General features: G+C 41.7%; 1 protein-coding gene across 1 annotated transcript in view; it reads left to right on the top strand.

The window, feature by feature from the left end:
* The window catches only part of LOC129426521 (NACHT, LRR and PYD domains-containing protein 3-like), a 48,972-nt gene extending 35,234 nt beyond the window's left edge, over positions 1–13,738 (top strand). The window contains exons 4-8 of the mRNA XM_073856735.1: positions 5,041–5,217; positions 5,354–5,530; positions 5,751–5,927; positions 13,275–13,451; positions 13,552–13,738. Of these exons, the coding sequence (XP_073712836.1) occupies positions 5,041–5,217; positions 5,354–5,530; positions 5,751–5,927; positions 13,275–13,451; positions 13,552–13,738 (895 nt within the window). The remainder of the gene's footprint in view (positions 1–5,040; positions 5,218–5,353; positions 5,531–5,750; positions 5,928–13,274; positions 13,452–13,551) is intronic.
* The last annotated feature ends 790 nt before the right edge of the window (positions 13,739–14,528 follow it).

Here is a 14,528-nt window from a genome sequence, read left to right as displayed (position 1 = left end):
AGGCGTTAGCCTGGTTTAGATCATATCTAACCAATCAATATCACTTTGTTTATGTAAATGAGGAAGAGTCATATCACTCCCCCGTTAAATACGGCATACCTCAGGGATCAGTTTTAGGCCCTATCCTATTCTTGTTATATATATGTTCCCTTTAGGAGACATTATTAGGAAACATAACATAAGTTTTCACTGCTATGCGGATGATACCCAGCTTTACATCTCGTCACATCCTAGCAAAACCCACCAGTTTGCTAAGCTAACAGACTGCATTAGTGATATTAGGGACTGGATGGCACATACTTGTGGCATTACAAGGATGGCATTACAAGTTGCACATAGATGGCTGCACTGTGGTGCCATCTTCCACGGTTAAGAATTTAGGCATAATGTTCGACAGCAATCTATCTTTCGATAGTCATATCTCTAACGTCTGCCGCACAGCAGTCTTCCATCTTAGAAATATCTCAAACATACGCCATATGCTGTTTGCATCAGATGCAGAAAAGCTTATCCATGCTTTTATGACCTCTAGAATAGACTATTGTAACTCATTACTCCGCAAGAGTGCTAAATCGATCTAAAAAGAATGACCACATTAGTCCAATTCTGTCATCTTTACACTGGCTGCCAGTTACATAACGCATACAATTTAAAATACTACTAATCACCTACAAAGCCTTAAATGGCCTAGCGCCCTCGTATATTAAAGAATTACTATCAGAATACAATCCACTGCGATCACAAAGTTCTGGCCTATTAATTATCCCTAGTGTTACGAACCCCTCAAAATTGCTCGCACGGTCATGCAACATAAAAAAGGACACGCGAGTCAAAGCACCATTTAAATATTTATTAATGCCGCTGCACTCACGTGCCACGGGCAACTACTGGCTTAGGGTTGCGGACAAAAGGAACTCACAAACAATTAACAAAACAAAAACACAGAACAGCCAAAGAAAGTTAAATAAATGCACAGCTTTTCATCATTAGCGGAATTTCAGGACGCACACGGAGCTCTTTTCAAAGCAGCGGGACCGACAGAGCTTCCCCTCATGTGTGCGCCACGCTCACGTAGAGCTAAAGACAGCGGCAGTGGCGACCGGGCGACTGGAGTTTAGATGGAAACAGCATAGGGAACTCAGTCTTCTCACACATTCACTCTCTCCTTTTATCTCCACCCCAAACGTCATCATGAGTCGCAGGTGCACGAGGGCGGAGCTTCTCCTCGGTAAAAGGATAAACCAAATCAATACAACATACCACACAAAATAATAATAAATACGAAACATGGCCGAAACACTAGAATATCAAAAGTGTCTAAAGGTGGTAGATCCTTATCCTACTTAGCCCCTAAGCTCTGGAATGATTTACCAAATAATGTTCGAGTATCAGACACATTCATTTAATTTAAATCTAAACTTAAGACATTCTTCTTTAACAAAGCATTCACATAAAATGTCCAGTAAATGTATTTTTCCCGCAGTAGTTATTTTGTCTAGAACAAAGCACTCACATACCTCATATGGGTAATATACTATTGCCGCAATAGTTAGCCTGTCTGGAACTGAGCTGACTTTTAAACCACTATAATGTATGACACTTGCATTACATGCAAACGGCCCCTACGCTAATAGAATTCTGTTTTTGTCTCCCTGTCTCGTACTCGACCCCGAAGACAATGAGACAAACAGACCCAGTTCCTGTTGCTGCGAAGGTCATCACACCACTGATCTACTGGCTGTCCTTCAACGTGATGCCCAGCCGATGCGCGACCAACGACCACCGGCTGAACCAGTTTAATCCGCTTACCCGCTTCCTATCCCTACCGTATCTTTATATATAAATACATATTAATTTCTCCCAAGGGTTTTTGTCCTTCTAGGAATTTTTCCCACCGGGTTTTCTCCTAGGGGTTTTTTTTTCGTCCCAGGGAGAGTCAGCCAACTTGGGTTTAACTTAGCACTTTACTGTATACGTTACATTATTAATACGCTCGCTTGTACGGTTTAACCTTAGCCGCTATATTCTACTTCTTATAATATCTTATAATATTGATTTTCTGTGTTCTCCTCTACATCTACTCATGTAAAGATGCTTTGCAACAATTAACAATTGTGAAAAGCACTATATAAATAAAATTGAATTGAACTCTTTGCTCCTCATTCTGCATTTACAAATAAATAAATAGGCCAACTGAATTTGTTTTTAAAATGTCATATTTATTAAAAAAGCAACAATATACGTAACATTAATAATAGCAATATAGATGTTTACTTGGCACGCATTATAATCATGATATATTAAAGTCCTGCAGGTACCTGGGAAGTCAGAGTACAGCGCCACTTAGGGTTTATAAACTATAACAGTTCTTATAGAACTGCTTATAACTTCTGAATACTTAGTCTGACATACATTTTCTTTGTGAAATTGTATTCACTGGTTTGTGACGATCGCAACAATACCTTTTTTGTCATTTACCAACATTCTGTTCATGTGTTATTGTAAGGCATATGGTAAATTATTTTTTTGGTACTCCTTTTACAAATTTTGTTTATTTTATGCCAGGTTCTGCTGGTATAATGTTTGGAGTAATCTGCACAGAAATGACTGAACAGATTTTTGATATTCTGTTCCCTTTCTTAGAAATACCGCTCCAAAGTTGCCCGTGCCTGTGAGGTTGTCTATTTGTCATAGTATATTAATGTGACTGTATATTACATTGTATTTCATTACTATACAGAATGATCTTTCATGTCTTCAATCTCACTTGAGCTTTTTGATTCTCATATACATTGTATTTCTGTTATTTCAGTTCTGCATCTGTGGTGATTGGCATATGTCAATCCTTGCAGCTCCTAAGCTCTTTTCTGCTGCCCCTTGAGCTGTGTCAACTGAGTGGTGCATCTACTTTTTTGCTGTTGTTGCTCTGCACTGCGGTGGTTCAGCTCTGTGATTGCTGTGCCTTGTGTGCTTGATGCACCTGGGGTGCTCAATGAGCCTTGGGTGCTCTTTGCGCTGCAGGTGCTTGGCCCCGCAATTGCTGCTTGCAGCTATACTTTTTGTATATTCTGTCACAATGAAAAGTAGCCTTTATCATCACAGGATCGAAAATGCTTATGTCAGAATACGTCGAGTCATACAGTAAAATCTTGTCGTGTGTGACTGCGTCCGAATTATTTTCACATAAACTCACTCGTGTCATGTGGTAGGCCAGCTTACACAAATACATAACTGTTACGTAACGTCGACGTAATATGATGACCAAACTTACATCGTGGCGACAAACCGAGTTACGTCGTGTCAACCGGAAAAGTGAAATTCCTGGATTCTTCGCCTGCACGTAACTTCGCAACGTAATCTGCCTGTCGTGGGCACGTCGTGACAACGTAATGGATTAAAAGTTTTATGTTGTAACCAGTTAAAACCTGATTATGTACCTGATAAAACGAAATTTTCTGTCAGATGAACATTCCTGTCAGTGCAGCATTAAACTCGGTTTATACTGTCGGGCGAGATTCTGTGAGCCTTAATAAGTATATTAAAATGCTGTTTTCATAACTCTTAAGCAACTTAAATAAGTTCTTGTGAAATTTAAACGGGTCTCAGTTCAGAGAAACGACCGGTCCTTTCAGACACCATTCTGCTGTGCATGCGCGGTCGCGTGCCTTGATTGAGTTCAGCTGGGTGCGGGAGGCGTGTGCTGTTTCATGTTTCCCATGTAAATGGCAGTTCGTGTGTATTTAATCTATTTTGACTTATTTAAGGGAAACTTTGACACAGTTTTAATAAGCTTACCTAAATAGAAAATGAAATTATTGTTCAATGTTCATATAATTGTAAAGGTAATGAAATTACCTCCTTGGGACGTAACAGTTACGTTGCCAGTAAGTTATGAAATTACCAAAATAGTACGAATTTATTACGTTAATGCGACGTACTTGGTTATCTTGCGACGTAAGGAGTCTGTACTTTCGACGTGGTGATAATTGGTACTGTAATGGTAAGGAAATTACCTCCCTAGGACGTAACAGTTACGTTGCCAGCTGGTAAGTCATGAAATTGCCAAAAATTACCAATAAATTACGTAACTAGTATATCGTGTGTTAGCTGGGAAAGCTCACGAGTCGACGTTCCGACCGTCAGAATTTGCACCGTGTACACCCAGCTTTACACATGCGTTTTCTCTTTGAGCTGTTTACCTTCTCTTAAGCCCTAAATGGTCGTGTTTATGAGGATAATGTTACTTGCAAAGATGGGAATTTTGACGCATATATTTATTTAAGGCCAATAAAGTGACAAAAATGTTCACAAGCTTAATAAGCAGCGGATGTGAGGCTTCTGCGCTCGTCTCACAAAGAAAAAGCATGCGCATATAGCACTGTTGTTTGTGTTTCAAAGGCTAAACTTGTTTTAAAACTGCTGTGCTTAAATACGTGTACAAACGTTAAGTTGTCATGATCACGTGCACAGTTGGCGTGTAACCTTGATAGAGACTACACAAGGCAATTTAAAACAAAATAAGATTTACTGCTTAAACAATAAATAGCCCTGAATGGTTTTAGCCATCTCTTTTAGTTGTGAAGGATATTTTTTATTTTCCACTTTTTATGGAGCAGCAAACCCCTAAAGAAGTGCTGGTTGGCACACTTGACTGCAACTACATTTTTAATGAGATAGGATGCATCATGGCTTGTTTTTTTCTAGCAGTAGGGAAACTTTATATTCAAGAAGCAAATATTGCATTCTAATTACTTACATGGTATTGAATAACAGCTACTCAGAAACTGAAAAAAACTCCAGAAAAATGACAAAAATTAAAAAAAGTTTTATTCCTAATAAGAATATTGATTGTTTTTATTCCTTATACGAATATTCATTATTGTCAGCCAACCATTACAGAGTTTGAACATTAACACTGCACTGTGCTACAAGTAAATATGTTTTAAGGATTAATATTTAAATTAAAAAGTGCCCAAAATTAAATAAAATCTGTAGTAATGATAGCCATCATAGCTTCACTCTTCATCTCTGTGTTTGTAGTTTATCTGAGTGTGAGGTGAAAGCTGCAGGTTTTTGTGATCTGGCTTCAGCTCTGAGATCAAATCCTTCATCACACTTAAGAGAGCTGAACCTGAGACAGAATGATCCAGGAGTCTCAGGAGTGAAGCAGATCTCTGATCTACTGAAAGATCTACACTGCACACTGGAGACACTCGAGTATGTCTGACATTAAGAGTCCTGTGTGTGTGTGTGTGTCTGTCTGTGTGTGTGTGTATGCGTGTGTGTGTGTGTATCAGAAGTGTTTGTGTGTTAATGATCCTCTTAACGTCACTCTTCATCTCTGTGTTTGTAGTTTATCTGAGTGTAAGGTGACAGATGAAGGTTTTTGTGATCTGGCTTCAGCTCTGAGATCAAACCCTTCATCACACTTAAGAGAGCTGCACCTGAGCCGCAATGATCCAGGAGTCTCAGGAGTGAAGCAGATCTCTGATCTACTGAAAGATCCACACTGCACACTGGAGACACTCAAGTATGTCAGACATTAAGAGTCCTGTGTGTGTCTGTGTGTGTGCGTCTGTGTGTGCGTTTGTGTGTGTTTGTTTGTTTTTGTGTGTGTGCATGTGTCTCCCTGTGTGTGTGTGTGTGTGTGCATGTGTCTCTGTGTGTATGCGTGTGTGTGTGTGTGTGTATCAGAAGCGTTTGTGTGTTGATGATCATCTTAACTTGACTCTTTATCTCTGTGTTTGTAGTTTATTTGGGTGTAAGGTGACAGCTGAAGGTTTTTGTGATCTGGCTTCAGCTCTGAGGTCAAATCCTTCATCACACTTAAGAGAGCTGAACCTGACTGTCAATAATCCAGGAGTCTCAGGAGTGAAGCAGATCTCTGATCTACTGAAAGATCCACACTGCACACTGGAGACACTCAAGTATGTCTGACATTAGTTTCAAGTTTCAAGTTTATTTTCATTGTAAAAATACAGTGTATTAAAACAACGAAATTCAAAGTGCCACACTCTAGCTTCGTACTTAAAAGATAATAATTATAAAAATAAATATATAAATAAATAAAAGGAAATAGATAATGAATATAAATAAATAAATTATCTAACAGACAACAAAATCAACAATCCCTCATCATCCCTCCCAAATAGCACAAGCTTGTGCTCGCTCCCTCCCAATCACATAAATATAGAATAGCAGCAACCATCACTACAAGGACTTCAATTGTACAAAGTGCAATAGGTTACGATAGGGGGTGAGTTGTGGTAGAATAAGGCCCTTTGGCACAAGATAATTGTTTGTTCACAGAGCGTAAAGCCCAGGGGAAGAAACTGTTGGTTAGTCTGCTAGTTCGTGCTGTCAATGACATGAAGCGCCTGCCGGAGGGGAGCAGATTAAACAAGTGATGAGCAGGATGGCCAATGTCTTTGAGTATGGATTTAGTTCTATTGACACAGCGGGAATTGGCAAGCTCCTTCAGGGAGGGCAGGGGACAGCATACGATTTTTTTGGGCAGTGCCTATGATCCTCTGCAGTGCCTTCCTTTTCGCCGCAGAACATCCCGCATACCAAACTGTAATGCAAAAGGTGATTACACTTTCTATGGTTGACCGGTAAAAAGACTCCAGCAGCTTCTGTTCAAGGTTATTTTTCCTAAGGATCCTCAAGAAATATAATCGTTGCTGGGCTTTTTGGTTATTGCTTTAGTATTGGTGGTCCAAGACAAATCCTCAGAAATGTGTGTTCCTAGAAATTTAAAGGAGGAAACCCTTTCCATGCAGACGCCATTCAGGTAGAGTGGGGCGTGAGTAGTGCGATTCCGTCTGAAGTCTATGATGATTTCTTTGGTATTCAATTGTAGGTTGTTAAATGAACACCATGTTGACATTTGCTGTACCTCCTCTCTGTACTCTGTTTCGTCTCTTCCTGAAATGAGACCGACCACTGTGGTGTCGTCCACAAATTTTATGATGAGATTAGAAGGGTGGAAGGGGGAGCAATCCGATGTATATAGTGTGTACAAGAGTGGGCTCAACACACATCCTTGGGGGGATCCAGTGCTGAGTGTGAGGGAAGAGGAGAGGTGGTGACCAAGTCTCACTTGCTGTGATCTGTTGGAGAGGAAATCTTTGATCCAAGTAAGTAAGTAAGTAAGTAAAGTTTATTTATATAGCACATTTAACACAGCTGCACTGACCAAAGTGCTGAACAAAGCAAAGAATAAAAAGCAGAAATAAAACAGACAAAAACAACATTAAAACAACATATTAAAAGACAGTAGGTTAAGATGACAGTGAGTTAAAATGCCTGGGAATACAAGTATATTTTCAGCAGTGTTTTAAAAGTTACTGTCACCATCGAGGGACTGGCCGTCAATAGGCTAAAGCCACGCCCCTCTTCAATTTCCACCTCGAGGAGGTCCCCAAAGCCAACCCAATGACCAGACACAACAACAAGGGCAAGTAAGTATAAAAATAATCTTTATTAATTTACGGCAACGGACTGTCCAAGGCACTGAGGGCCAGGGAGGCGTGGGACTCAGGCTCCAACCTGGTCTCTGCTATCCGCGGCGCGCTCCTTTGTCCTCCTGGAGGCAAAATCAAAAGTGCATGAGTGTTGTGGATATTTATTTGACGGTGTACCTGGGCCTCCTGAGTGTGGGCTCTTCCTCACACTTTCCCAATGTTTCGTCGAGTCACTTAATATTTTCACAAAGGACTCACCCACCACGCTCGGTGCATAAAAAGGACTCCTGTCTTCCTGTACCTCACTTCAGGGAGATCTGGCGATGGATAATGCGGCCCAGCTAAAGTGGTGTCGTCGTTGCGGCTGCTTCGGTAAAAACGTCCACTCGGCTCGCCCACCACGCTATAATAGGGGTAGGGCCGTTCTCTTCCTCCTGGAAGAGTCTAACATACAGTTAGAACGATACACAAGGCATGTACAACTTGCACTTAGTACTCACAACAATGCCGGTTTCAATTCCCGATTTCTCTTGGTCTCAATTCTCCAAATACTCCGTGTGTTTGTCAACCTTTAAGGTTCGGGATGCTTTCGTCAGCATACTAATCCAACCTGAGAGGGAGAGAGAGTTAGACAGCCACCAGCAGTGTATCAACACGGCCTCACACAGCGCTTCAACGCACACAGCAACAGCACTCCAACGGATCAACGTTTCTAAAAAGCCTCCGGTGCAGTGCTCCTTTAACTCACAGCCCCGTCCTTTTCGCCTCTCCTGGCTGCCGCACTCTTTCCTCTCGCTATAAGCGCTCTTGTGGATCAACGGCGCCCTCCGGCTCTTCCAAGGACGGGGCGTGTGGTTCAGTCTGCCCTAGGCAATGAAAAGGAGCTCATGCCCGAAACAACTCTCTTCCTGTGTGCTGCTACAGCTCCATTTATGTGGCCCGTCCTCATTTCTTCCTCTAATCAGAGCTGCCACATAAATTGGCTGCACCTGTGGCTCGTTTCTCCCTGATTCGTGTTGCCAGGGAGACTGGGAAGTGAAAGGTGCACTTAAAAATTCTGTCCGGGCGGAACCTCTCCTCTCCCTTTTTGGTTCCGCCCTAAGTCACCCTGTGACATTACAACAGAAGATGCAAGGCGGATGTCTAGTGGCAATTGATTCCAGAGCCGGGGAGCAGCAATTGAAAAAGCTCTGTCACCCTTTGTTTTCAGTCGAGACCGAGGAAGTGCTAAAGGGGCCTTATCTGTGGACCTTAGTGATCTGGAGGATGAACAGGGAGTTATTAAATTCTTAATATAAGATGAGGCTTGACCATTACGAGCCTTAAAACAAATAAAATAATTTTAAATTGAACTCTAAAATGGACAGGTAGCCAATGAAGAGAAGCTAAAATTGGTGTAACATGATCTGACTTCTTTGCCCCGGTCAGCAGCCTTGCAGCAGCATTCTGTACCATCTGTAAACGTTTGATGGATGACTGAGGTAAACCAAAATATAAAGAATTGCAATAATCAAGACGAGAAGTAATGAATGCGTGAATAACCCTTACGAGGGCTTGAAACTCCAGAAATGGTTTTAGTCTTGAAATAATCCGTAGCTGATAAAAACTGCTTTTAACTACATTATTAATTTGCTTCGTAAAACAAAGTTCAGAATCCAAAATAAAACCAAGGTTCCTAACCTGGGGGGAAACTGAGGGAAAATGTTTATGAAGCTCATTCAAAAAGGCAGTTCTTAACTTAAGGGGACCAAAAGCTATTACTTCTGTTTTACACTCATTGAGTCTAAGAAAACTGCCAGACAGCCATTTTTTAATGTCCGCTAGGCAGGCCAACAGAGGTTCAATGGTATCACCAGCTTTTAGGGGTACGTATAACTGGGTGTCATCAGCATATAAGTGGAAAGAAACATTATACTTCCTGATAATATCCCCCATAGGCCTCATATACAAATTAAAAAGAATTGGCCCCAAAATGGATCCCTGAGGCACTCCACAGGTAATCGGAGCAACAGATGAAGACAACTTACCTAATTCAACGGAAAAAGACCTATCACTAAGATAAGAGTTGAACCATTTCAAGGCTGTTCCCCCGATACCAAATAAATGCTCTAACCGCCAAAGAAGAGTAGCATGATCGACTGTTTCGAAGGCAGCTGTAAGATCAAGTAGGAGTAGAACTACATTCTTATCTTTATCAACTGCTAGTAAAATATCATCAAGTACTTTAATCAAAGCAGACTCAGTGCTATGATGGGCTGAGAAACCAGATTGAAGAGGTTCTGTAAGGTTCATTTCGTTCAGATAAGAGATCAGCTGAGAATAAACAACCTTCTCTAAAAGTTTGGATAAAAAAGATAATTTAGAGACGGGGCGGTAATTCTCAAGACAATCTTCCGCCAAACCTTGTTTTTTAAGCAAAGGTTGGACAACAGCATGCTTAAAACATTTCGGAACTATCCCAACAGATAGCGATAAATTAATAAGTGACTGAATCGTGGAGCCGATCTCCGAAAAGGAGGCCTTAATAATTTGTGAGGGTATAATATCAAGGGAGGAGGTAGTTTTCTTCATCTTATTGACCAACTCTGAAAGTTCCCTCAGAGAAACATCATGCAAACAAAAATTAGAAGCTGGGCTAGCCAGCGTACCACTTAAAGAATCCATTAACTGTACGGTGAAAGAGGAATGGATACCTGAAACTTTATCAGAGAAAATTTTTAAAAAACTTTCACAAAGTTCAATTGATGGTTCCACATGAAACTGACATGCCGGGTTAATTATTGAGTTAATTGTGGAAAACAGAATCCTAGGTCTATGAGAGTGCTCAGTAATCAGGTTTGAAAAATACGTAGACCTGGCTGATTTTGCAGCATTTTGAAAATTAATCAGACACTCTTTAAAAATCTCATGAGACACAGTTAAATGATCCCGTTTTCATTTCCTCTCAGCTTTACGACAAACCTGACGTAAAGAACGAGCGCTGTCATCCAGCCAATAATAGGATTTCTTCCTGGGTAATTTTAACTTAAAAGGTGCAATAGTATCTAAAATATCAGAACAAGTTGTATATAAAATCGAAGTCAATTCATCAGGGCCCATCGAGGAGTCAGCAGCATTCTGAGTTAAACCTTCACTCGAATTAGCAAGATAGATTTCACTAAACTGAGCAGGAGTAGATGAAGTCAGACAGCGAGAATAATATCCCGGATTCTTTCCCAACACTACTGAATTCACATGAACATTAAAAACAATAGGAGTGTGATCAGAAAAAGAGACATCTTCTATATTTACAGTATCCACAGCAACGTCAATTGAGAGAATAAGATCTAAAGTGTGCCCGTGAACATGTGTTGCTCCATTAACATGTTGTACAAGACCAAAAGAATCCAGAATGTTACAAAATTCTGAGACCAAAGGTCGATCTGGGCAGCACACATGCACATTAAAATCCCCTAATAATAACAGCCGATCATAAGATAGCTTTATATGAGTTAAAAACTCACAAAACTCCTGTATATAAAAGCACTGTCATATTTGGGTGGTCTATAAATAAGTGCACAAAGCACCGGAGTGGAGTCCGAGTCCAGTACAGCTGTAACTCAAATGACGAATAATTTCCCAAAGAAATGGGTTGCATGCTGAGGGATTCTTTAAAAACCACAGCAACCCCACCACCCTTTCCAGTATGACGTGGTGCATTAATAAAACAGTAACCCGGCGGACAAAGTTAATCAAAGACTGACGATTGATGTCTCTGTCAGAAATAACATGTCCAGATTACGGCCGGTACAAAAGTCATTTAAAATAAAAGTCTTATTACACACGGACCTAGAATTAACTAGAGCCATGTTGAGATAAGACTGTGATGATGAAAAGTTCGGATCCAACTGAACGAACTCTAGTTGGCGCAGATTTGAGTATTCCACTTTTCTCCGACGTAGTCGTAAACGCGGCAACGCAGGGATAGATGGCTCACCAAGAAACGGATAGACTGAGAGATGAAAACCATACCTGTAGTCCCAAGAACGTCTCACCATATTATAATCGGTCAGGGTAACTGAGCTGAAGACTGCAAAGTAGAAGCAATAGTCCGTCTGATTCTAACACGAACATCGCCACGACAACCCCTCTTCCTACGGCGTTTCCGTAGCGGAGGAACGCAGCAGGGTAGCCGATGAGCGCACTCTAGCGCACGATGACTAAAATGGGATTGAGTGCGGGGGTAAACAACGGGACAATTTTGCCGGTAACCTACTTCCATGCAGGATTTCATGTAGAGTAAAGCCTGGCGATCATAAGTCAGCACTGAATCTACCAGATACCAGTGCAAGACTACACACAGTACAAACAGGACAGACCCCAAACGAACAGGAACCACAGACCAAGACACAGAGGAGAGACGGCATGCCAAGTACACTTGCGCCATCTTGAGCAAGCACAGGTGGAGGGAGGAAAATTTAAGCTCAATAGCTTTTCTATTAAAATGTCCGGGATTATTGTATTAAATGCTGAGCTAAAATCTATGAGGAGCAGTCTTACATAGCTGTCTGGTTGTTCGAGGTGGCTCAGCATAGAGTGGAGGGTGATGGCAATGGCGTCCTCAATAGAGCGGTTTGCCCTATAGGCAAACTGGTAAGGGTCGAATGATGGTGGGAGGCAGGACTTGATATGTTGGGCGACCAGCCTTTCCAAACATTTCATGACCAATGATGCAAGTGCAATGGGCCTAAAGTCATTTGGGCTTTTGCAGGCTGCTGTTTTTGGGACTGGAATAATGATGGCAGATTTCCAGCAGGATGGTACAGTGGCTAGGGTCAGGGATATATTGAAAATCTCTGTTAGAATCCCAGTTAGTTGGTCTGCACAGGCCCTGAGTACTTTCCCTGGTACCCCATCGGGTAAAGCTGCTTTCCTCTGGTTCACTTCCCTCAGTACTTTCCTCACCTGATGTTCCTGAAGGGATAATGAAGTGTTGGTGAAGGCAGGAGGGGGCACTGATTGTCCATTCGCCTCAAACCGTGCAAAGAAGCTGTTTAATTCCTCTGCCATTGTAGCATCAGAGGGGATGGATGAGATGTTATGGCCTTTGTAGTTAGTAATCTGCTGTTATCCCTGCCACACTTGCCGCGGGTTGTTGTCCGTGATGTAGCCCTTAATTTTCTTTTTATATGCCTCCTTAGCGGTCCTAATACCCTTCTTTAAGTTAGCTCTGGCTGAGCTGTACTGTGCTCTGTCTCCTGACCTGAATGCAATGTTACGGTGTCTGATAAGGAGCCGCACTTCCCTTGTCATCCAGGGTTTCTGGTTAGGGAAAACCTTGATTTGTTTGGTGGTAGAAACATTCCCTGCACAAAAGGTGATATAGGATAGGACCGTTCCTGTATATTCCTCCACGTCCAAGCTCTCAAATAGACTCCACTCCGTGGTTGAGAAGCAGTCTTGGAGCTGGGAGAGGGCATCATCTGACCAAGAGTTAATCTTCCTAATTAAGAGTCCTGTGTGTGCATGTGTGTCTATCTCTCTCTCTGTGTGTACGTGCATGTTTGTCTATTCATGTAAACCCAACATGTGTGTGTGTGTTTGTTTTTGTGTGTGTGTGTGTGTTTGTGTGTATGTGTGCGTGTGTGCATGTGTCTCTCTGTGTGTGTGTTTGTGTGTGTGCATGTGTCTCTCTCTGTGTGTGTGTGTGTGTGTCTCTGTGTGTGTGTGTGTGTGTGTGTTTTTTTTGTGTGTGTGTGTGTGTGTGTGTCAGAAGTGTTTGAGTGTTGATGATCATCTTAACTTCACTCTTTATCTCTGTGTTTGTAGTTTATGTGGGTGTGAGGTGACAGATGAAGGTTTTGGTGATCTGGCTTCAGCTCTGAGATCAAACCCTTCATCACACTTAAGAGAGCTGAACCTGAGACAGAATGATCCAGGAGTCTCAGGAGTGAAGCAGATCTCTGATCTACTGAAAGATCCACACTGCACACTGGAGACACTCAAGTATGTCTGACATTAAGAGTCCTGTGTGTGTGTTTGTGTATCAGAAGCGTTTGTGTGTTGATGATCATCTTAACTTCACTCTTTATCTCTGTGTTTGTAGTTTATGTAACTGTCAGGTGACAGATGAAGGTTTTTGTGATCTGGCTTCAGCTCTGAGATCAAATCCTTCATCAAACTTAAGAGAGCTGAACCTGAGGAACAATGATCCAGGAGTCTCAGGAGTGAAGCAGATCTCTGATCTACTGAAAGATCCACACTGCACACTGGAGACACTTGAGTATGGCTGACATTAAGAGTCCTTTGTGTGTGTGTCTGTGCGTTTGTTTGTGTTTGTTTGTTTTTGTGTGTGTATATGTGTGTATGTGTCTCTGTGTGTGTGCGTGTGTTTGTTTTTGTGTGTGTGCATGTGTCTCTCTGTGTGTGTCTGTGTATCAGAAGTGTTTGTGTGTTGATGATCATCTTAACTTGACTCTTTATCTCTGTGTTTGTAGTTTATGTGGGTGTGAGGTGACAGATGAAGGTTTTTGTGATCTGGCTTCAGCTCTGAGATCAAACCCTTCATCACACTTAAGAGAGCTGCACCTGAGCGACAATAATCCAGGAGTCTCAGGAGTGAAGCAGATCTCTGATCTACTGAAAGATCCAAAATGTACACTGAAGACACTCGAGTATGTCAGACATTAAGAGTCCTGTGTGTGTGTGTGTGTGTCTCTCTCTCTCTCTCTCTGTGTGTGTGTGCGCGTGCACGTGGATTGCAGAGTGGTTTGGCGTGAGTGAGAGCGATCTTGAGTGAGTTTCTATTTTCCTTTTTCTTAAATCTTTATATGCTTTAAGTCAGATAAAAGGCATTTCGTTTGTGAGTGTTGTAAAGCGTTTAGCTGACTTTTAGTCGGTGTTCTCCGAGTAATGGAGACAAACGCGGGAGACTTTACAAGTATGTCTGTTAGAAATGGGTGCAAATGTATACCTGAGCCCGCTGTTACGGTGGAAGATTGTTTATTAGCCGTAAGCGCTGTGATCGGTGGGGCAAACATTAGTTCGGTATCTCGAATGAATAAGGCTGTTGTGTTTTTTTCT

This window comes from Misgurnus anguillicaudatus, chromosome 19 (genome assembly GCF_027580225.2).
Source record: "Misgurnus anguillicaudatus chromosome 19, ASM2758022v2, whole genome shotgun sequence".
Lineage (NCBI taxonomy): Eukaryota > Metazoa > Chordata > Actinopteri > Cypriniformes > Cobitidae > Misgurnus > Misgurnus anguillicaudatus.
This window is presented reverse-complemented; position numbering and strand designations above follow the sequence as displayed.